This window comes from Ixodes scapularis, unplaced genomic scaffold (genome assembly GCF_016920785.2).
Source record: "Ixodes scapularis isolate PalLabHiFi unplaced genomic scaffold, ASM1692078v2 PGA_scaffold11__112_contigs__length_91849675, whole genome shotgun sequence".
NCBI classification, from domain to species: domain Eukaryota; kingdom Metazoa; phylum Arthropoda; class Arachnida; order Ixodida; family Ixodidae; genus Ixodes; species Ixodes scapularis.
The window spans coordinates 60055454-60079691 of record NW_024609837.1 but is presented as its reverse complement, the minus strand read 5'-3'; the positions used below and the strand labels follow the sequence as shown (position 1 = coordinate 60079691).

At 46.8% G+C, this 24238-nt stretch overlaps 1 protein-coding gene across 1 annotated transcript in view; it reads left to right on the top strand.

Annotated features, from left to right (window-relative positions):
• Nucleotides 1–24238, top strand: part of LOC8036132 (S phase cyclin A-associated protein in the endoplasmic reticulum) — a 126068-nt gene that overhangs the window by 132 nt on the left and 101698 nt on the right. The window contains exons 2-13 of the mRNA XM_042288939.1: nt 3975–4236; nt 4773–4873; nt 5258–5532; nt 7192–7974; nt 8449–8838; nt 9987–10564; nt 11750–11837; nt 16673–16802; nt 20495–20606; nt 21447–21587; nt 22321–22422; nt 23552–23605. Coding sequence (XP_042144873.1) covers nt 4003–4236; nt 4773–4873; nt 5258–5532; nt 7192–7974; nt 8449–8838; nt 9987–10564; nt 11750–11837; nt 16673–16802; nt 20495–20606; nt 21447–21587; nt 22321–22422; nt 23552–23605 — 2988 coding nt within the window. The 5' untranslated portion in view covers nt 3975–4002. The remainder of the gene's footprint in view (nt 1–3974; nt 4237–4772; nt 4874–5257; nt 5533–7191; nt 7975–8448; nt 8839–9986; nt 10565–11749; nt 11838–16672; nt 16803–20494; nt 20607–21446; nt 21588–22320; nt 22423–23551; nt 23606–24238) is intronic.

Genomic DNA, 24238 nt, shown 5'->3' with positions numbered 1-24238 from the left:
AGGAGGTTTTGTCAGCGACTAACTAAATGGACTTTAACTACTTACCGAACTAAGTGCGTTTCCAGCCACACTACCCTGTATTCAGCTGTCTCTTTAACATAGAACCATTGTCTTTTTACTGTTATCCGCAGCTGATGCACTTATCAACCCTGATCAACCCTGCCCTGTCTAGCCTTGTGCACATTATATTAAATAGTTCTATGGAATTACTCATTCTCAGCAACTTCAAACGAACTCGTCGCGAGCTTACTGTGAGCCAGCGTCACTCCGACCCCGAACCTCCCTTTTTAAGACGCTTTGCAGATGCTTCGGAAGTTTAAGTGCGCACTTTCTTATTAGCATACTGAAGTTTTGTGTGCTGACAGAGACACCACTCAGGTTGCCCTGTCTCCGTGATGTATTCCTAAGGCTACTAATTTGGTTCTTAAATTTGCTGAGCTGAAACTCTTCGTCTGACGAGTCAACTTGCCAGGGACACTCCCACGAATGTCAGTATCTCTTGGGGCGGTCTAGATTTGGTTCGTCGGTGGCTATTATTCTTTCAAACTGAATTTTTGTTTGAAGGGAGCAATGTAGGAAAAACCTAAAAAAACAAAAAAAAAACTTTTTATTTGGCAGTTTACTGTGCGAGTTGAAGGGACCCCCATAAATCAGTTTGTTGTATTGAGCTGAATGTTGTTTTGTTGTTGTTTTTTTTTGTTTTTTTTTTCTTCCAGAGAAGTGGCCAAAGAACATGCCTTAAGGGTATATAAATTTCACCGAACAGACTTACCTGAGTAAAAAGTCGGAAACGCAAAACATGAGATCCCTACTGATGGCGGTCGTCTGCCAGAAGAAAGGCGTTTGATTTTCTTAACAACTGACAAATGGCAGCTGTAAGCTCTCAGGCTAAAGCCTCTCGATAAAGTTGTTTTAAAAGTACCGCCGATCACTGTTGTAGAAACAAGCAAGAGCGGGTGCTCTGCCACCATTCGCTTCCATGGGCTGTTCATTTCAGTGATGCTCCATTATTTGCTTCCAAGGGCTGCTTTCGACCCAGGCCTCGTGCACTGGCACATTTGACGCTACTTGCAAGACAAACCCAAACACATTGAGCGGCTTTATCGCAGGCAAATAGGCAGCTTGCATTATAGAGTTTTCAACTTTGCGTTCGGGGTCATGTGGTTCACGAGTCTCATTTGCTGCACAAGCTGCGAGAAGGTGCCGAAAGCACTGATCGTCTGCAAACGTCTTTGCCTTTCCGCCTGCTTTTCCCCTCGCCGGACGAAAGCGCACTTGCGACCAATCTTCGCAGGTGGCGTCCACCATTAGATTGCAGACTATCCCATTGGTCTGAGATGGACCCTCTCTTCAATCTAGGCTCTCTACAGACGCTATGCTTGAGCAATGCCGTGGTTGCAGACGATAACATGGCACGCGGGCGTTCGGAGGAGGGTGCAGTAGGGAAGGCTCCCCCCCCCCCGTTTGAAATTTCGGGAATATTACGGCGACATGTTTTGGCGCCGTGCTCTTAGGCCACAGTCGGTCACACTGCTAAATAATACATAATTCAAAAGGCACTCTTCAGACGCTGTCCGAGGCTTGTTTTTTTTCTGCATAGCAGTCCTCGACCTCGGCAATAGCAGACAATGTTTCTGAGCCAGAAGTGACACACCCTTTTCCGCACAAGTTGTCAGTGCACGATTATTTTATTCTACAAATGAAGTATAAAAAAAGATTAAGATAAAACAAAAATAAAACAGATGTGTTGTCTCGTTATTTTTCGAAAAAATTATTTTTGGCTACGTGTCAGTCTGCTTTGCACTCTCTGGTTGTTACTGTGTCTCTTTTCTTGTCTGCAACTTTCGCCCATGCTGTTTTGGGGTTTAAGTCATCTTCATAATGTGCTTAACTCTCAGCAAACAGGTAAAAATTGTCTTCTTTTAATGAAAGAGGTCCACCGACATTTTCGGGCAGAGTTTTGGCAGCAACCTTTGGGACGCCCTACTGTTCTACACTCGGTGGGGCACGCCTTAATGAGGAGGGGAACCTCTCAAACAAGTCACCAACAACAGCGGCGTCATCACCGTAGCCCACGCCAAAAAATGTGGTACTCTAGGTGCCTTCACTGCCGACTCCCACTTGTTCAATCTACCGACATCTATTGGCTGCAGTAGGTAGAAATTTCATATTTTTCGTTTCAACCTTTTTACTCGGGTAAGTTTGTCCAGTGAAACTTTTGTGAAACTTTTATACCCTTAAGGCACATTCTTTGGTCACCTCTTTAAAGAAAGTTTTGCTCGATACATTCACAAACCGATTTATACGGTCCCTTCTAACGGTCATCAATCCCTTTGACTAGCCCTGTGGCGCCCGGAATAAACATCTCGCATCCATAAAACATACAGGGACCAGTGTTTATGTGCATGCGCTGTTTGTTTCTTGTGTGTGTGCAAAATCTGCATCCATGAGGCGCACATTCCTTGCCCTCTTATGCTACAACTTTTGCCATTGAAGAAAATATTTATTTTTGGTGATAAGCAGTTTACTTAGTAAGGCTTGTCAGAGGTTGATCGAAACCTCTGAAGCAGCACAACAGAAATGAAGAGTAAAAATTAAACCGCTGGCCAGTAGTTGCTCTGCAATGCTACCCATCACGTGAAGGACTCCGTGATGCTTAACAAGATACCGGCTCGTGGGAGAGAAGGTACAGTCTCCACCAATATGAAAGACCCAATCGTAGTGTGTGGCTGAGACGGGGGCTGGGCCACGCACTCCGAGTGGGTCTTTTGTTATCGGCGGAGTCAACAGAGTCATCTACTTAACCCTTGAAATTACTTGTCCAACTTTTCGGCTCATTTTCTCAGGAATTGTCTGTTGTTAAAGCACTAGTTCTATTCATAGACGCATTTATGTCTCTCGTAAAAACTGTGGTTTAGGTTCAGCAAATTTCCTCAGTGAAAGGGGCACTAAACCATTTCCCACGGTAGTCTGTTTACGGTCATAACTCAGTCTATGGGCCCTTTCTCTATTAAAATCGGTATCAAAGATTGATTACCTTCGAACTATCGTAAATACCGGAGGGCATTGACGGACGAGGAGATTCTGCATGAACGTAACGTTTGGTTTCTTAGGATGCTTAGAGACCACACATTGGGTTACGGCCGTAAATAAACCATCACAAAAAGTGGTTTAGTGCCCTTTTAAAGGGTCACTGAAAAGAAAAAATACAATTTCTTTTGCACAGTCTGGTTGGGACACGCAAGTAAAAAAATTAAGTCTATGCGAAAAAACAAACATTTTTAGAGCAATTTTGACGGCGCGAGACACAATTTAGTAGGTGGTTACCTCCTTTCCACCTGTTTTATCTTGGCATTTCGGGCGTCTGGGGGAGAAGCTGTGGCCATCACGTTAAAGTGGAGAGTATGACCATCTCTTTGAGGTGGAAAGAGTGTATGGCCATTTTGTGATGTCATGAACTTGCATGCATAATTCAGATGCAACTAACATAAATCTTGCGCCATCAATATTGCACACAAAAAAAAAATTTTCTAAAAAAATGTATTTCTTGACACGCACGTCTCACCTAGACTGTTTAGAAAAAACGATTTTTTTCTTTTCAGTGGCTCTTTGAGGCAGAGGCCCTAAACGAGAGGACGCCACATTCAATGCAAATTGAGTTATGCTTGGTGCAAGTTTGTTTGCTTCTTGCACAGGGGTTGTGAAGACGTCGGAACGACGTCGAGCTCAGATTGGCTTTGATTAAAAGGATAGTGGGTTGACCTCAATGCTAGATGCCTTGGGAAGTCTACTCACCATTTTGTTCAATCGGCCAATAGGAGCTCGGCGTCCTGACATCATCACAACCCCTGCTCAAGAAGCAGACGAACTTGCGTTCCGCATTAACTCTGCTCGGGTGTGCCGATTCAGATCTCCACCACCCGCCTCCCTTTCACGGTCCCTCTGACGTTTCACGCCGTCTTTTCGGGAATCAGGCTCCTAGAGTATCTGCCCCGTTGGTGAATGTCGCCGTCGCCGGCGCTGAAGCCTCCCCTTCCTGCCGCCGGTATGGGGACACCGCCAAACGCCGCCGCACGCGGGGGCGCCAAGCTTCGCGCGAGGTCGTCGTCAGCCGGCCGCGGTCCGGACAAAGGTCTACGAGCCCGCTACTGGGCTTACCTGTTCGAGAACCTGCAGCGAGCCGTGGACGAGATCTACCACACCTGCGAGACCGACGAGAGCACCTTGGAGTGCAAGGTGCGGGTGCAGGGTGCTCCGGTGATTTTTCGAGCTACCCCAACTGCCTATGTTTTCGGAATCACCGGCCTTTACCCTTTCCGGTATGCTTTTTAGTATTGCAAATTAAGAATAATTGTGAAATTGGCAATTAAAAATGATGCCAAACCAACATTCATGTACCCACACTTAAACCTGTTTTCAACACTGGTATTTTCTCAGTTGTTTTCTTCTGGCATGGCTCTCTTATTTAAAGGGAACAGTTGTCATGGTAATGCAGCAAATGAGAAGATTCAGATGCTGTTGGGAAGAAATACATTGATACATTAATTTTAATACTACTATACGATGTAAAGATGTATTGGAGGAGGCAAGGACATTTTTTTGTAGCCCTATTACATTGACCGTTGTTCAGTCCAGCCTTGTACAAAGTGTGTTTTTGACACTTCCTCCCTGCACTAACAAGAATTCGAGCTCAGTCACCGATAGGGGCCATTTCCACAATATTTTTTTCTTTGTGGCATTTGATTTCTGATCTTGATATTTTGCTTTTGCAGGAAGCCATTCTTATTCTGGAGAACTACCGGAAGGAGTTCACAGCGCTGATCAACTGGATCCAGCTGAGCAAACAGCTCGAAAGCACTCCCCCTCCAAACAGGTAGGACGGAAAACATTCCCGAGGGATCGGTGGTCGTGTATGTTAACACGTCACAATTCAGAGTATGTGGAGCGAAAGCTCACGCTGCAGGATCCATATCTTCCGGGTTCCGTCCTCACCCCTGCCTGTTTTTATCTGAATCGGCACCACACTGGCGCGCGGTCCTTTACCACTACTGGGTGGTGCTCGTACTATAGACCCCAGGCTTGCAGCAGTACTGCACTGGCTAAGTTTCTCATCTGCTTTGGACACGTCCGACACCCATTGGGGGCTGACTAATTTCTCACTGTGTAAACAAACTCACAACAGAGTTACTTTTACCTGACACTTATAAACAAAACTTTTTTTTTTTGGCATTGATTGCGGAATCTTGCAACCATCCAGGCCGACCTGCCTAACGTGGGAAGTGCGCAAGCCGTCCTTGGGTAAACCCGTTCCGCGGAACTTCATGGCTCCAAGGCCCGGACTTGCGCAGCGACCTTCGCGGCTCACGGTCGGAACGCAGTGTGGTCCGGAGTCCATTCCAGCAGCTGCCGCTCCATGCACGGTCTCTGGGGCCGGCTCGGTGCAGAGCTTAGAGCACCAGGATGCTTCTGGAGCAGACTGTGTTCTCAAGGTGGTGCCAGAGACCGGCAAGTCGATAAGCTCTTCGGATTCAGGTATGACGGTCATTCAGTATATCATATTTTCCAGTGTATAAGACGCACCTGTGTATAAAACGCATCGCCGAAAATTGGGGAAAAAAATTGTGTCTTATGTATGAGACGCATCATTGTTTAAGACGCACCCCCCACTTTTCGCACGTTTCTAAGTAAAAATTAGTATATAGGACGCACCTGTGTTTAAGACGCACCTCCGAAAATTTTTTTAAAAACGTGTGTCTTGCACACCGGAAAATGCGGTACATAAATGGATGGTGTTGGCTATACCTTTTGTATCGGGTGGTAGCTTGTACCATGTAACCTAAAAGCATTTACACCCCTCTCCTTTATATTTAGACCTTTAAAGGGTAACTTTGCTCAATTCTGAAAATTTCGGGATAATGTGTGATTTCACATTAAAAAGCACTAATAAAAAGCACTACGTCATTTGCTTTGCGAAAAGTGTGGTGCATGTTGTTAAATCTTACGTTACACGTGAGCAGAAACCGAAACTTCGGCTCCATCTGGCAGCATTGACCTCGGGTCGCCAAAAACATGACTGTCACTCGGTACAAGATGTCACATATTACCGTAACCCTCTACACGACGGGCGAAAAGGGTGTCGTCTGCACTGCACATTTCGCCAGTTTTCGGTAAGGTTCTTACGTGTTGGTGCCTACTACATTCGGTGACGTCTGCACAGCTGTGGCATCAGTCTGCGCACATGATGCGAATGAAACTCCGAGAGACATTAGGGAGTTTTCATAGATTGTTTCCCGACCTCGGCTAAGCTCTCCCGAACTAGAACACCACTACTGCGCGCGAGTGGCACTAGCCTTGCCTGCAGAGTCGTGGATCTCGCAACAAATTGCGGAGAACATTGCGGGACGAAGACGCCCTAATCACAAACGGTGAGACGCCGACGGCGGTTGTGTCACGGGAGATGGTGATAGCGGCAGGATGGCCGGATGGCTCCCAAGACACGCACTGCGCTGTCGACGGCAATCACTTGGACACCGCTGAGTGCCGAGAAAAAGCGTCACTGACGTCGCCCGTTACGCATGCCTGGAGAAGTAAAAACAAACGAAAAGGGGCAATGGTGATGACGTTTAGCTCAGTGTTGGCTACGGACATGCCGTAGCCTTTACTGTGCTGTTGGTCGTGCCTCAGTTTGCCCACTAGAGTCAGCAGATTTCGGCAATTTGGCACGTTGCAAAGTTTGCCAGACTTTAAAAACATGTAGTCACAACTATGTTTTAATATTTTATCTGTGGTCCTTCTTGGTGATGCTGAAGAGGACTGCATTGTTTTTTTTAAAAACAAAAATGAAGCGGAGTTGCTCTTTAAAGCTGTCATTTACCGAACATTGTGTTCTTCAAGTTCCATTATCGGGCAGCTCTTCATTGAAGAAACCGATTCTCTTATTTCGTTTTGTTTCTTTCAGTTTTTTGTTTTTTAGAAAAATACTTTTAGATTATTGCATTCTTAGTATATATTAGGTATTCTAAAGAAAAACAAATGTTTCTCCGATATTCATTTACTGAGCTAGGTGAATGTTATTTTACATACTCAATTCTGGTCTGCATACTGAATGTCTTACGTAATGTGTCGTCGCATAATCGTGAGCTCTTGGGGAACCTTATGTGCTGCTTATTTCTCATGCTTGCCATTTTGTAGGTACTTCGGCTAACGACAGCCATGCTGACAATGTGGTCAATAAATCATTCCCCGAGTCGAGTGTAGCGTCAACATCGGCCCAAGATTCCGTGGTGACAGTGGAAGATGTTGCAAGAGCACCCGCAACAACCCCAGAGGAGCCAAAGCGTTTGGAAGAGGCCAAGCCTTCTGAAGAAGCCAAGCCTTCTGAAGAGGCCAGGGCTTTAGTAAAAGCAGATAGCTCGGAGCAGGAGAATAGTATTTTAGATATAGCAAGTAGTTCAGAAGAAGTGAAGATAACTGGAAACATTGAGAGTGCCAATGATGCTGATGTTCCTGCGGAACCTGAATGCCTAAGAAACCCTGAAACAGAAGCACCCAAGCCCATAGAAGTGTCTAGCTCTCCAAAACCAGCCATGTTGCCTGAAACATTGGAGATTCCAGAAGTGTCCAACCAGGCCTCTAATATACCTAAGACTTCAGAGGTAGCCAAAGATCAAGATTTATCGAAGTCATCAGAGGCCTCCGAGACTTCCGATAGGTCTAAACCTACGGCGTCGGCTAAGACCCCTGCAGTCTCCAAGACTACGGACACGTCCAAGCCACCAGAAGTCTCCAAGACCTTGGAACGGTCCAAGACACCGGAGCCATCCAAAGCATCGGAGGCCCCTAAGCCTCAAAAGACAGGTCAGGCAGCAGCCATTCTGTCTCAGGCTTGTCCATCAGCCAAGTCAACATCTGCAAGAGTGCCAAGACCAGGACCCCGTCCCAGTGTGACTGATGCCAAATCCAGGATCACTCCAGGTAAAGGCTTGGGGAGATCAGAGGATTATTTCACTTTGTGTGCGTCATGCATAGTGCGGACAATTGTTTTTACGATTTACACAAACTTGTTCTAAATTAGACTCGAGAAAATGGCCAAAGTCCTCAGTCGAGTGGATTAATGGAAATCAAATGCATGTTTGGTAGTTTTCTGAACCAACTCTAGGATTCAGAAAATTCTTGTCTTTTGGGATCTGGACGGTGTAGATCTTTCTTCAGCTCTATGTATTGACCACTGAATGGTTGATGGCGGTAGCGACGGGAAGTCGTGGCTTTTCTAGGTGGTGAGTGGGAGAGCAGCAGGCACATTGAAAGCGTTGTTTCTTGGAGCTAAATGAGGAGAGTTCTGTAAACAAGTTCTGTTCTTCACGGACCTCTAGTAACGAGACGCGTTAAATGAGACTATGGTTACAATTTTTCACATTAATAAAGTCGGCACCTTCGTTCTTGTTTTAGAACCCAAGCCAGCCTCTTACAGTTCTTCGCTGAAGACCGGGTCGCCGTCCCAGCGGTTTCATGCTCCTTCACGGCCTTCAGTACCTCCTTCCTCTAGGCCCGGAGCTGTCAACCCAGCAAGAACAGCTCCACCAGCAAGGGGGGCAGCTTCGAGCACCGTCGTGACCACAGCGACCGTTCGCAAGGCAACCACCGTCGTCAGTCCACCCAAGCCAATTTCCAACGTTGCCAAACCGTTAGGCGAAGTTCGGAAGAGCGAATCGACGCTGTCTCTGAGCAGTACCTCGAGCGGTCACAGTTGGGCGGACATGGTGAAGGGTCCGAATGCTTGTGGCGAGGCAACGTTGCTGACAAAGAGCGTTTCGTTGGACCCCATGGCCGTCGATCTCGGTGAGTGAGCGGCGACGAGAAAGAATCTGGACGGGAGTTTTTTTTATATCTTCTTTCATCGCTTGGGTCGAGGTCTTTCTGTAGCTTTATGTAACCGTGCAGTGAGGATTTAGAAAGGGCTAAGAAGTAAATGTATTGGAAGTAGTATATGTCTGATATGCAGTTGCTCATGAACCCGTATAGGTTTGCCATGTTTTCTTCCTTTCACTTAGACCCTCTTGTGTGTTTTCTCTGTGCATTATGTTTTTGATGCATTGTATTTCATTTTGGTTTAATAATTCTGTTGTCGAGCAATGTGCTTTTGTATGTGAGAAAAAAAAATAGCTTTTTGTATCATTTACCCTATGCAGTCATGACCTCTGTGTAGTGGTGTGCTAATATTTGAATTTTTGAATAGTAGTTTCCAACTCCTATGTTCATACTTGTCAAGTGTCGATCGCAGCAAGTTAGCCCCGTTGAGTGTGCTTCTTACCGAGCATCTGTGCACTGTGGAGAAGCAACACCCGCAGAGCTGGCGGGCTCCGCGGCTATTGCTTGCCCGCGGTGCACTGGTGCTCGGTGAGAAGCACACTCAACGGGGCTGACCTGCCGCAATTATGCAGGTGCATGTGTTAGGCAGTGATGTCTTGAAAACCCATGCTCATCCTTCGTGCTTGTTTTTTGTTTTTGTTTGTTTGTTAAATTTGAAATTGAAGAATGAATATTTGCACATAGCAAGTGGATTAATGGATTGATTTTCTAGATTAGGATATTGTGTCAATTTTGTCGTTTACATGCCATAGTTCCTAAATATAGCGACAGTAAAATTAACTGAGCTTAGAAGTGGGCAAGTGGAAAGTTGGGAACAATGTGCATGAGTTCAGCTGAAATTTTGTATGGTGCACGGTACTGAAAGGCTTGGAAAAATTATTCATGACTACCTCTGTGCACTGTAGGTACCTTAGAAATAAGCAAAAAGAAATTAAATAAACTTGGATGAGTTTATACGAGTTCTGAGAACCCCTCTCTAGCAAACACGGCTCTAATTTTTTTTCCCAATAAATAAAAGTCTGTATGAACTCTTACGGGCTCATACGAGTTCATTCAAGTTCCATCAGTTCCACGTACTAATCCCGCCGCTACAAAAACAACCTTACATTTCTCCCCAGATGACTCCGAGGGATGGGAAACCGTCTGCCGCAACAAGACGAGGTCGCGCAACTCGCCGCCCAAAAAGTTTGCACCCCGCCATCCGAACGCGCCGAACTCACACCACTCGTCGGAGCCACCCCGCGGAGGAGTCGCGCGGTCACCTTCCGCTCCCGCGATCGCCGTCGCTCCCGCCTCTTCCGTTCGCCCGAAAACTCGACGGTCGTCGGCGCCGCTGTCCTCCGGCCCGCCCGTCGTCGCCAAGAACCCTCGGCCCAGAAACGTTGCAGCGAGAGACCACGTCGGGCCGCGTAGCGCCACGTCCATGCCGTCGCTCGCCCTCCGGCGCGAGCCCAAAAAGAATGGCTTCGCAGCTCCGCCCACTCCGACGCTGGGTTCCAAGTCAAAGAGTTTCGTGGGTTCAGACGAGAGAGAGAGGTCGCGAAGGAGAGGGGAGCAAGGGAGGAGAGACCGTCCCCAGTCGCAGAGGGCAAGCCGCGAGAGCCTGCGCTCCTTGAAGGCTGCCGAGGAGGAAGAGGCGGAGGCGATTGACAGGATGGTGCTGTCTAGGATTGCCTCGCCCCTGGAGGATGCTAGGGTGAGTAGCTGGCATAACCGATTGCGTTGTGCGTATGTTTATATGGGGAAATTGAGTTGGCCCTTTTGGGCGTCTGGTGTCTTCGCTGTAGAGGAGAAATTTAGCTGGCGCGGTACAACCGCATCTGAGGTTTTCGACATTCATCGTGCACTAATGATGCGCGACAGCAGGGTGGTACGGTGCCAGTCCAGATCGAAACGGGCAGGAGTGGGGACGGGATTTGGGGTACCTGGGTTCGGCAGTGCATCTCGTTTGGCAACACGTTCAGATGTTGAAGTAACAAGGAGGTTGGTCAAGTATAGGATCACGGTGGTTTTCTGACACCAAGGAAGCTAACGAAAGAAAACAATGCTAGTCCGATCTCCTCGTCGGTTTCCCGAGTTTCTAGCATCCATCGTGTTCGGACTCGAGCGTTTTTAAAGCATGAGCTGCTTTTTAGAGCCACCTTTCCCAATCCAAAATTTTTGTCCTTCTCTCTGTTTGTCCGGGCATTTTCTGCTAAATTTAGCGGGGAAAGTGGCGTCACGTGACCTGTACTTTTAGGGAACTTGACCTTGGCACGTTACCTATACGGCGACTCAGTTTTCCGGCCAAATTTAGTGCAAAAATTTACGTCTTGTGGCCAAAACATCAATTTAGTTTCCTCGCTAGATTTAGCAGGAAAGTGATGTCATGTGAACATTTACACACAATTCAGTTACAAGCTGTATTTAGTGGAAAAATTAATGTCTTGTGACCTAGACACTGTTGCAGTTTCCCTACCAAATTTAGCGGGGGAAATCAACATCACGGGACCATTCAGTTACCTTGCTAAATTTTCCGGGAAAATATACGTCACATGACACACCAACTCCCTCACCAATTTCCTATAATGTATTTTATGCATTATAAGACTGAAAGTGAAGGTTGCTGTTTTGTTTTATAGGCTGTAAGGGGGGGGGGATGTCGGGGGGAATCTATGCGACATGTTTTTTTTTTAAATTACAATCTATACCAAAAGGTGTACATGTGTCAGTAATAGTCTCTCAGCTTTTTGGGACCTTCCATGTTTTAATACTTGTGGCTTGGTTTTTAATCTTTTAGCTTTGCTTGTTTCGTTGTCATTTGTTTGGTTTAGTCTACTTGAATTCTTCATAAACGCACTCACTTTGTTCATCACACTGACCACTGATTTTCTTGGTGCAGACGGATCCGCAAGAGGCCGTTGCCAACAGTGTTGTCTCGCCTTTTGAAGATGACGGTGTGGACGTTGATGATTCGGAAGCTTTTGAAGGTAAAGTGCCTCTGCAGCCACCAAACCAAGTCGGTCACAGAAAGGAAGTCTCAATAATCTTCATTCAAGCTTTACAGTCTAACCCGAATACATCGAATTCAAAAGGGACCATAAAATAGTTTGATATATCAATAATTTGAGATACAAAAATTTTAAATTAGGAGCTCGAGTTGATAATTCTCGATGTCTTTGCTAATACCGAAGGTCGCAACAAACGGGAGCTTACCAAATAGAACATTCAAGAGCCTCTAAATACAGTAGAGCGTACTTGGCAGAGACCTCAAACGCCCCCGCACTTGCATATGCACCTGACGGGACCTTTACATGGCTTAAGCGACAAAACATGAAAATAAGAAAAAAAAAGAAAGAAAAATGAAAAAGCAAGAGTATAAACAAATAACGAACGTTAAGCAAGCAACAAAAAAGTAAGTTCACTAAATTCAAGCAAAAAAAAAAGGCAAAAATAAAATGAAAAAAGACGGGCAAAGCAATAACGGCAAAAGAAAAAGGTAAACAAAGATAAGGCGTTGGAAGTGCAATTGCAATACCCGTTGTCAACACACTCAACTTGCTGAAGACTTTTTTTTTTTTTTTTTTATTTTGTTTTTAGGCTTTCTTTGAACACTGCAGCAGCTGTGTTCGGGGAAAAGGTGCAGGCTACCTTTCCGACAGCGAACACTCCCTGATAGATGTGGTTGTGTTGTCCCTGTTTTAATTGTTTTATTATTTCTTCATCCATGACTTAAACCAACACGCTCTTCTACCAAGCTCCCTACTCTCTCTATGCGCCTGCGGGCTTGGCGGTCTGCCAGCCTCGCAACGCAAGCGATGTGCTCGCCACCGGCGCAATTGCATCGCGGTAAAAGCAACGGGCTTTGTGCGCTATATAGAGTGTCCCCACCATGGGAGTTGGATACAAAGAGACAACGCTCCTATACTGTTACAGTGATTTTCAAGGGGATGTTTGGACTCTTTGATATAAACAATAATTTGAAATACCCGAGTGTGATATAACCGGGCTCGACTGTATCATGATGTGTGCATTTCATGCCTATGTGATTTGCCTTGTAGAAAACAAAAGGGTATTTTCCCTTTAAGTTTAATTCAAGTTCTCAGTGTGCATTTCATGTTAGCAGATGCATACAGTAATCTTTGTGGCCACCTTCACCACTTCCAAAGTGTATTGTTCTTTTTTTTGGGGGGGAGGGGGGGCAACTTACTTTAAGCTCTTGTTGCTCACACCTTCTACAGACAGCTTATTTGCATCTTACAACTTTATGAACACTATATATGTGGTGTCTAGAAGAGAAAACTACTTTTGGTGATGGGCATAGTGTTGCGTTAGTTCTGCACATGGTGTAAGGTAGGCCTGTTCAGGCGAGGAGACTGCGGCCGGCCCCCCTTAGGAGCACGCGACCAGATAATGTCCCCCTCTGTCTGCTTGCTCTGCCTTCTCCTAGAGGGCACCACAAGTTTTATCACTGCGACACATTCTGCTGGGAAAGAATTCCTGTGGTTTATCTCACACTTTTTTTTCCTGAAAGTACTTGGAAAGCTCGAACGGCCTGGAAGTATGCTGCCTGAAGGTGAGCATAGAAGGTTCGAGGCATGCTCGAGGAAATGCAAACAGACGCGTCTTTGAGCGTCATGCTATAATTTTTGGGATAACATTCTTATTCCAAAGCTTGACTGTGGTCGCGGTATACGTTCTAACATGTTTATTTTCCCCACCTTGCCTTCCACCCAGCACACCAATGACGGGCTCGATATTTGTGTGGGATCCCCAACACCAAACAACCCCTAATTTCAGAAAGAACATTACAACTCGCATTCAGATTGATGAGCAGGTGCACGTGGCTTTACTTAGTAGTGTACAGATGTATATACCGTATTTACTTGCAGAATGAACGCACTTTTTTTTCCGAAAAATCGATGCAAAGTTAGGGGGGGGGCGTTCATTACGCGAAGTAAAATTTTTGCGTCCGTATTTACTCGCATAATGAACGGACCTTTTATTTTGAAAAATCGAAGTAACTTCTTATCTCTTTGCGCGTGGCGCCCGACCCCGTAACCAAACTAAGCTGTGCAAAAAAAAAAAAAAAAATAAAAAAAAAATCTTTTTTTTTTTTTTCCTAGTTCCTTGGGTTTTTTTTCTTTTGCCACCTTTCACAAGCTGTCTTGTTTGCTTAGACTTTGCCTTTCGCAAGCTGTCTTGTTTGCTTAGGCGTTGCTTAGGCGAGGGCTCTCCGCTTATCTTTCTTGTCTCCTTGCGCGCGACGCACGACCTTCGTAACCAAACTGCGCTCTGCAAAAAAAAAAAAAAGAAAAAAAGCTAATCTTTTTTTTTTTTCTTATCTCATAGGTTGTAGTTCCATAGGTTGTTTTTTTGTTTTTCTTTTTGCCGCCTTTCGCAAGCTGTTTCGTTTGCTTAGAGCGCTTCTCCGCTCCTCTTTCTCACCTCCCTAAGCGCAGTGCGCGACCCCCCCCCCCCCCCCCCCCCCCCCCCCCCCGTAACCAAACTGCGCTGTGCAAAAGAAAAAAAAAAAAAAAAAACTCAACTTTTCCTTTTGTTTTTTTTCTCTCAGTTCGGTGGGTTTTTTTTTTCTTTTCTTTTTGCCGCCTTTCGCAAGTTGTTTCGTTCAACTTAGAGCGCTTCTCTTTCTTACCTCCTTGCGCGCGGCGGCGCGCGAACCCAAAGTCCAGACTGCGCCGTGCAAAAAAAAAAAAGAAAAAAAAGCTCCTCTCCATGTAAGAACATGGAGAGGAGCTTTTTTTTTTTTTTTTTTGCTTCCGTTGGATCTTTTCGAATTTTTTTAACGCCTTTTGCAAGGCGTTTTGTTTGCCCACGCTGCCCATGCATTCGCGACCTCGCTGCACCAGGATAGAAAAGTGCCTTAATTTAGCGCTGTGGGGGGAGGGGGTCAAAATTTTGACATCCGTGTTGGGGGTGCGTTTATTATGCAAGTGAAAAAAAAAAGTCAAAATTTTGAGAGCCGACTTGGGGAGTGCGTTCATTACGCGACTGCGTTCATTGTGCGAGTAAATACGGTATATGTATTTTTTGTTTTCTAATCAGGAATAGTTGGGATATTTTTGGCGGCATTGCCTACCCTAGATGTGCTAGGCTGAGAGGGGCGAGTACCGTGGTGTAAGGTCCATAAATCTATTGCTGCTCGCCGCTATCCACCTTGACTCGAGAACTCAAGGGTTCGACTGTTGTGCGTAGTGACCAGTGGCGTAGGCAGAAAAAGGGCGGGGGAGGGGCGGGGGGGTTTGGCGGGTCAAACCCCCCCCCCCCCTGTCTGTTCTTTACCCTGGTTTACTATTTTGGGATGGTCTAACTCATGCCAAAACAAGGCAGGCGATAAAGTAGAAAACGCCCTCTTCAACACTACACCCAGAACAGTAGCCTTCCTCGCGCAAGCTCCCTAAAGCACTGATCACGCATCTTGCCCAGACGGTCGGTCGTACCCAAACCACCCGGCCTACAGTTCGCAGCGCCATCTATACTTGACTCCGAGAACTTTAGCGCACAGGAGGACATTATCTGGTCACGGCAGGGAGCTGTGTCTCCCCACCTAAAGAGCCTTTCTCACACTATGGTTCTGCACAGCGTAGGCAGCATTGCAATAGCAGGTATCCTTCACAAAACCAATTTCTAATAGCATTTCTGTTTATCTATGAAATACAATTTCAGACGTATCTTTGGTATCTCAATATAATCCAGGTTCGATACATGTTACAATCCTCAATGAATCCTCCCCCCTCCCCCCTTATTCTCCTCGAGTTGGGAAACACTTTAGAAGGAATCGAAATATCAGGGACAACAGAATAAAGAAGTAAGTCAAGTAAACTGGTAGACAACACATTCATTTTTTTGGCTATAAGATGTCATATAGCCCGAGTTCAACATGTTGCCAAGGTGTCATGCCAAGACATCAATAGTCCATAGATATCTTGGAGAGATATCTATGGACTCTAGCTTTCACCATTTGTGCACTGAGCAGTTCAGTTTTACCACATGAAATTTCAAGGTGCAGTTCTCTTCCTGTAAAAAATGAGAGCAAGAATCCTGCCAGAGTCAAGGTTGGCCATGTTCGCAGACGACCGAGTCAGCGACGCTATTTACTTGGGACGCCATCTACCGATATGCGCCGCAAGCAGATGAAGCACTCTGTTGTCTACTCGCTGTGCCTATCAGAGATGGCTCCACAAGTAAATGGCGTCGCTAACTCGGTCGTCTGCGAACGCTCCCAACCTCGATTTAGGTCAGTTTTCTTGCTCATATCTTTTTTACAGGACGACAACTGTGGCTTGAAATTTTGCACAGTCAAATTGACCTACTCGGTGTGCATTCGGTGAAAGTTATAACTCTACTTGCAGGCGCTGATTTTTCTGGCTTGTTTTACAGCGGAAGGTCCGCTTGGGACACCCTACATGATCTTTGCCATATCAGTCTTTGTTATAGAGATGTTCTACTGTAGTATAATTGTCATGAAGCCATTTCGCCTGGTGAGGTTTAGGACTTTCCTCATGTCTTGGCAAGCTAGATGTTTCACCTGCACCATCAAGACATAAGGACTTCCCTTATGTCTTGGCAAGCTAGATGTTTCACCTGCACCATCAAGACATAAGGACTTCCCTTGTGTCGTGGCAAGCTAGATGTTTCACCTGCACCGTCGAGACATGAGGACTCCCCTTATGCCTTGGCAAGCTAGATGTTGCACCTGCACCGTCTTGTAGTGTTGCTTAGGTGCTCGGTGCCTGCTGCAGCACGCCTGTTAGAGATTGAGGTGCCCTCTCCACTGATCCGTGCTGCTCGTTGTTTTACTCAGCGGAGGAACTGGTGTACGAGATGGGACTGAGCTGGGGAGAGCAGATGGACTGCCTGGAAGACCTGGAGCTGAGGACTCCTGGAAGGGCCCTCCAAATGCACGAGAAGCTCTCCTCTGCCTCACGCAAGAGGTGCCCAACTCTTTAAATGCAGCATGTGTTTTATCGGTTGATTTTCATGGAGTTCTGTAACGTTTGGTTGTAACAGCCGGCTGTAACGAAAAACCGACCCCGAATGTGTTACGCCCATAGTGAACCATATAAGATTTCAGTCCCCAGCAGGATTTGAAGTCACCACTGTGAGATTTTGAGCGAGGTGCTTTGCCGACTCAGTTATCTGGGGTCGGTGGCTACTAGAAAGCAAAAAAGAACCCATTGGCACGGCGCACGAGGGCGCGGCTGCATGCTTCGCGGCCTTTCTCGTCGTGCTGTGCTATCTTACAGCGTGTGTCAAAGACAGAGGTCGGCATTTTAGGTCGCCCTCACTCACCCTCACCCTCACAGCCACACTCACCTAAGCCCCTCACTCACCCTCACCCTCACAGCTACTCACCTTGAGCCCCTCACTCACCCTCACAGTCACACTCACCTTCAGCCCTTCACTCACCCTCACTGAACCTCACGGCCCTCACGCACTCACCGCCCTCACGGCCCTCACCGCCCTCACCGCCCTCACAGCCCTCACGCCCCTCACTCACTCATGGCCCTCGCGAAACTCACCGCCCTCACGCCACTCACCGCCCTCACCGCCCTCACGGCCCTCACGGCCCTCACGCACTCATAGCCCTCACGCCACTCACCGCCCTCACGGCCCTCACCGCCCTCACGGCCCTCACCGCCCTCACAGCCCTCACGCCACTCACCGCCCTCACGGCCCTCACCGCCCTCACGGCCCTCATGCCACTCACCGCCCTCACGGCCCTCCGCCACTCTTTGCCCTCACGCCACTCACCGGCGTCACCGCCCTCACGCCACTCACCGCCCATTAAAAATACTAATGCACCTTTCTGAAACAGTTTATTTCCAAAAAAACGATCGATTTCAAACCAGAACCAAGTCTTTCGGTGTCATCATCACCGGCACGAGGTATCACGTGAAAATTTTGCGTCCCTGATTGGATGCAGCCGCTTCAAACGTATTCGAATTGCTCCGAGTTGCTTGCTTATTTCGAGCCGGACCCGATCTCAGCAATTCGTGTCGATCTAGGGAAAGCTAGAGAACAACCAGTCATTAACACCAGAATTGCTGAGAAAGATGCTCGATCTGAAGGGGGCCTCACGCACTCACCGCCCTCACGCACTCATGGCCCCCCACACCACCTCATGCACTCGCCGCCCTCACGGCCCTCACAGCCCTCACGCCTCTCATGCCACTCACTGCTCTCACGCACTCATGGCCCTCACACCCCTCACGCACTCACCACCCTCACACCACTCACGCGCTCATGGCTCTCACGCCACTCACCGCCCTCACGCCCCTCACGCACTCATGGCCCTCACGCCCCTCATGCCCCTCACGCACTCATGGCCCTCATACCCCTCACCGCCCTCATGGCCCTCACGGCCCTCACGGCCCTCACCGCCCGCACGACCCTCACGACCCTCACGACCCTCACGACCCTCACCGCCCTCATGGCCCTCACCGCCCTCACCGCCCTCACCGCCCTCACCGCCCTCACCGCCCTCACCGCCCTCACCGCCCTCACAGCCCTCACAGCCCTCACTGCCCTCACGGCCCTCACACTCATGAATTTTCCTGGTTCAGAAACTCACTCACCCTCACCTCACCTGTGAGGATGAGGGTGAGTGAGGGTGAGTGAGGGCCCTCATGAGTGAGGTTTGCCGAGGTATGGTCAAAGATGGGAGCGAATCCTCGGCAAAGATTTTTCATTGCCTATGCACCATAGATTTGATTTTGCGAATACTGCAAAACCTTCGGTCTAGTTGTACGCAGATCAGAAGTGTTTCCAGAACTGCCCGATAGATGGCCCCAATGTTTTCTCTCATCAGTGGCCACAAGTTGTCGCGGAGGCGATCACACTCAAATGCAAATGAGTGAACTAACTTTAAAGTGAAAGTACATAAGAAGGGAAGACAGTCTTGGGAGCATTGTTTCCCACTCAACACATGTTTGCCTCGTTGCGCGTGACACGCAAGACAACCTGTCGACTTCCAAGGGCCACGAAAAAGCCGCGATGGGCAAAGCAGACGAGCCAGTCACCCCTTTCGTCATTGTCGCAAAATGTGCGGTACTTTCCATTTTAGTTGCGGGTACAGGTTTTCCCGATGAGCCACTTTGTCTTAGTTTTCGCACACACCTGCTTTCTTTTGTTTGTGACAGTATGTCTCGGAATTTTCCTGAAGTGTATATTTTTAGAAAATTTCAGGCAAACAAAATTTTGTGGTCTGGGTTACCTGTTCTCTAGACCAGCTTACTCCAGATGCGGGGACTACAGCAAGATACCAAGCAAGGCCCATCCAGAAGTTGGGAGATATAATCGTGAAAAACTGGAGGACACTTGTTTGACTCAGGAGTGTTATGCGAATATTAAAAATTTGTAAGAGTGGTTTCGAATAATGCACTATTCAATATTCACTTCGAGATGAGCTGCGATGTTCATATTTTTGTAATGTTGATTGCAGCAGGTTGGTCCAGTTGAGTGCGCCTCTCTTACCGAGCATAGCTGCACTGCAAAGAAGCAACACCCGCGAAAGCGAGCTCCGCACGTGCTGCTTCTCGACAGCGCACCGGTGCTGGGAAAGAAACACACTTGACGGGGTCACCCTTTGCGATCAACACTTTTAAAAGTGTGAACATCGCAATTTGCGTGCTTGAGCGAAAAACACACTTTCAAAGTGGGATGGTGCATGCATGCATCTGGTGTACTTAAAAAAAAAAAAAAACTTTGGGAATGTTGATATTTGCATTGCAGTAAATTTTTCAAAATTAAACTGGCTGTTATGTGAGCATATATGTTATGCAGAGATGCCCTGACAACCTGTGTTTATCACTTGTGATTCTTTTTTTTTTTAAATTCTAGATTGAAGAAAGCATATTCTCATATAGCAAGGTTTGTAAATCCATTCAATAAGGTATAGATGGACATCTCTATAAGCTTTGTTTTACGTCATATTCGTTGTTTACTTGCCATCTCGAGGCACAGGACTTTCTCAGGTCAGTTCATAAATATAATTTGATAAAAATTAGCTTATAAATGGACAAGTGGGCAAGCATGGGAACCACTTTGACGAGTCTAGTTAGGTTTTCGTGTAAGCATGGTGCAACAGTGGTGAAAGGCTTGGAGAAACTATTCAATATTCGGTTTGAAAGTATTCGGCCAAAACCACTATTTGCTTCGAACTTGCTTTGAACTCAGAATCCACTATTCGCATGCGGCTATCTGAAAGCAAAGATGCAGAGCAGGCACGTGGTGGAGTGTGCTTTACTGCCTAGCACCGGCATGTGCACATCGAGCTTTGTTACATTGCTCCAGCATTCTCAGAGAAGCAGCGTAGGAGAATCTTGGCTAGCTAGGTCTGCTAAGAAGTCAGGGTCTGGTGCTTGGCATGTCTTATTTTTCTAATGTTTCCAAAGTAGAGGGTGGATGCTTATTGTGCCTTTGGACACGTGCACAATCACTCGGTGATCTTCCAGAAATATGTTTGATATTACATTATCACTTTTGCAGTTGTATGTGCAAAGTTTTGGAAAATTAATTCACCGGGAACTCTAGGTAAAATACAGTTACTTAATAACGCTTCTGTAACATAAGCAACTTTGAATAATTAATGTTACGAAAAAGGTGTGCTGTCCACTTGCTGCAGGCCGCTCTCGGAGACTCTTCAACGTCATCAGGAGAAACAGGCCAAGGCACAGGAGCAGCGAGAACGCATCAGAGAGGAAAAGGCACAGCGGTGCCGTGATCTTTCCAAGAAGGTGGGCTTTACTCGCTTTTCTTTCTTTGCATAGTAGAATTACTTTCTTAAAAAAAATACCATTGCTAATCTCAGAGGTCACCTTTATTAGCAGAGAAGGATCGTTTTAGAATCTCTCATTGTTCTGAGCGAGACGTTTTCTGGTAGGAACGGTACGCAGGGACTGTGTGAATTTCCCGAATGTACTTGAGCAATTGTGTCCGGAATGTAGACAGTATCAAAGTGCACAGATACAATTACGGTACAAGAAATATGAAAGAAGCACCGCTGCTATGTTGGGCTTTGCCGCACAACATAATTGTGCTGCAGGAAAGCCTGCTCCGAGCTTGCTTGTGCTGCTGTGCGGGCTTGTGAATGGTTTAGGCCATAGATGCTGAAGATTGATGATTTAGATGCAATTTCTTGCCCCCAAAGCATCACCATAAATTCATAGTCATGCCATGTTTTTGTAGGGTATGCCTGTTTAGGGGTTCATCAGATCCTAAAGCCAGTGAAGTAATTGTGTCGCACGTCTGTTTAGGTCAGCCCCGAGAGCGTCTGTTGTTCGTGCTGTAGTTGGAAAAATTTTGAGGAGACGACACGCAGCCTGGTTGTGAGGGTGGACGATGACTGACCGGAGCGCGTGTGCTCAACGGTGTTTATTAGCGTGGTGAACAATGTTGCCCGCTGAGCCTGGCGGCGGCAGACGGGCGGACTGGAGGGGGGCGCCACTAACTTGTCACACTCTACTACTGCTAGCCCGCTCTGCAGTGCAAGCATTTGCTCCACACGCCGAAGCCAGCCATGTTCGTCACTGGTTGACGAAACAACGAAGTATTACGTGGGCCGGGCTTCTGCGCAGGTGGAGGAGAAGAAAGCCCAGCAGGAGGAACTTCAGCTTCAGCGCCGTCAGATTTTAGAGAAGCGTCTGCAGCGAGCCGCTGAGAAGCGAGAGATGCAGCTGAAGAACAAGGTGAAGAGAGCTCACGACGAGGAAGAAAAGGTAGGGCAAAAAGTTGTGACCGGGTTGTTCAGTTCATTACAGTCTACATTTTCTTAAATAGTCGCTGTCGTGGTGCTTTGCAAGTGGGTTCAGCCATGTAGCATGATGGAGGGTGCTTGCTGCACCGCTGAGGAAATAGCCAATACCTTAGTTTTATTTTTTTCTCGGTTATTAAAATGCACAAATAAGGCCATGCTTTTGCCCTGTTTAGCAATGCACGTTGTATGGACATCGCCTGCGCTTTCTCATTTGTGAGGAAGGCGTCTTACTATAGTGGGGATTGGCTCGATACTTAAATGTCTTCAATACTGTTACACATAAGATATTACGAACCGTGTAGCATAGCTCGACGTGGGAGCAAAAAAGGGGTATTCATAGAGAAATATGCATGTTACGAGTGAATGAGTAAATAAACAATGCTTAGTGCTACAAAGAAGTGAAGCGGTAAACAGGCGCAAAATTTTGATGAGCAGATGTGAACACCCCATACAAGTCTTTTATGTATGTCTCGTGGTTTCTTTAGAAATAGCAAAAGCGAGTGGCACATTTGAAATTCTTTTTAGTTCTGATGAGAAGGAGCCATACTTTGAGAGGGACATCGAGATTCCTATAAGTGTGGGATGGGTTTGGAAGACATGGGTTTCAATACTTGTATGGCAGTGGGAAAACAGAAAGGTTGACTGCACCCATGCCAGAGGTCGAGTCCTAAGGTCAAGGCCACGAAACTGCGCAGGTGAACGAGATCGCCTTCATCAATACTCTGGAGGCGCAAAACAAGCGCATCGATCTGATGTCCAAGGAGAAAGACCACGAAGCACGCCTGCAGGACATACAGGTAGTCCTTCCTGTTCACGTTTTATCGATCCTAGGTTGTTGTTTCTTTTACGTCTTAAAACATTTTCTAGATCTTATGCTTTTATCTTGGTGATAAGTTGCAGTGCTGCGCGTAGGTTTTTTTTTTTTTGCGCTGCGTTTTGTTCTGCTACGTATATGAGTGCCCATTTTCTTTCTATCATAATAAGACAGCTATAGTGTAGGATGCTAGGTGTGGGTCTGTGGCACATTGTCTGAAATTTGGCACATCACTTTAATGTATTAAAACATCTGACTCACATTTGTGTGCCATTTGAAGCAGGGCTGAATATATAGCAGTAAAACATTGAGCATGTGCCTGTTCAGTTCTGTATGTGTGCGCCAGGCTAGGGCCGTGCTAATTGCCCGATCCAAGCTGGCTACCAAGCAACTTCATACTGGCTTGACTTCCTCGCGGTATACTTCTCCCATGTGCAGCTTCATAATGCAGTGAAGCATGTCTTGTCTTGCATCTTTCACCAATAATTACTTCTTTCTTTTTTTTGTAAAAAGTTGTTTATTATGCATAATCTGAAAGACTACTAGTACCATATTTTCCGGGCTATAGTCCACAGACTATACATGTTTAAAAGTTGAAATTTCTGGCTGTGCTGACTATCTATGTGTGCGGACTATACAGGAATTATGTTTTTCAAGGTCGTTTATTATGACAAGACGTTACTAATTTTGTGCACGAAAGTGTATGTTAATGATGATTTATGCACATTATAGGCTTTATTGTGAGCTAAAAAGCAGACATTTGTAAACGTGTGCCGTCTATGAAAAGATTTTCGTGTCGACTAAGCACCAGGTGCGGACTATGCACCGGGTGCAGGCTATGCACCGGGTGCGGGCTATCTAAGCAAAATCTTTTATTTTTGACCCCCCGAATTTCCCCCTGCGGACTATACATCGGGTGCGGACTATAGTCTGGAAAATACGATACTATGTAAAAAATGGGCCACAAATTTTTTTTTTTTTTTTTTTAATCAGATACGTGTTTGAATGTTCTATGATTAGAGACATCAGTTAATCGGATGTTTGAGTAAGAGGTTGCCCGCTTTAGCCTAATAAATTTTTGTATAAGGCGTTTATTTTATTTGCTTCTCCAGGGAGAGAGACAGCGGAAGCTCGAAGAGAAGGCCGCCAAGGAAGCAGCTGCTGAGGTATGTTCTGCCTTCTAGTCCTTTAAGCACTTCTACGAGGATCAACTTTCCGCACTAGCTGACAGCGCTTAGAGGAGGGGGATTTTTTTCCAACACTATGAGCCAGTGCAGAAAGTTTGTTTCCTCGTGTTGAACGTAACGCTGGTGAGCTAGGAGTCCCACAGCTGTGAGAGGGCTAACCCCTGATCCCCGTGACAACTTGTTGGATAGCGCTTTCCCGCTCCGCAAATGCGGCTGCCGGAGGCTCCGAATCAGCCACCTTGGGCCCGCATAAAGTCGGCCGGGCGAAGCGTTATAGAAGCTGGGCGGCTGCATGCCTAAAGACGCATTTTCTGCTCGTCCGCCATCATTCGCCGAAAAAGCATTTGAAAACTTTGCGTGAACAGTCGTGTTACCTTGAGAATCGTGGAAATCTTCGCGAAAGAGTAGCACCCCACGAAAAATTATGCAGCTCGTCGAATGCAAGCCTTTGCGGTCAGGCGGCGTGATCAAAGGACGTGCCTCAGCACTGCGAAGTGCTGCATCTCTGTGCCTTTGCACGCTTAGATACTGACCGAGGCGGCGCGATCGAAAGACATGCCTTGGCGCGCCTTCAAAAGCAAACACCCGCTTGAGGCACCTTGCTGCATTCGG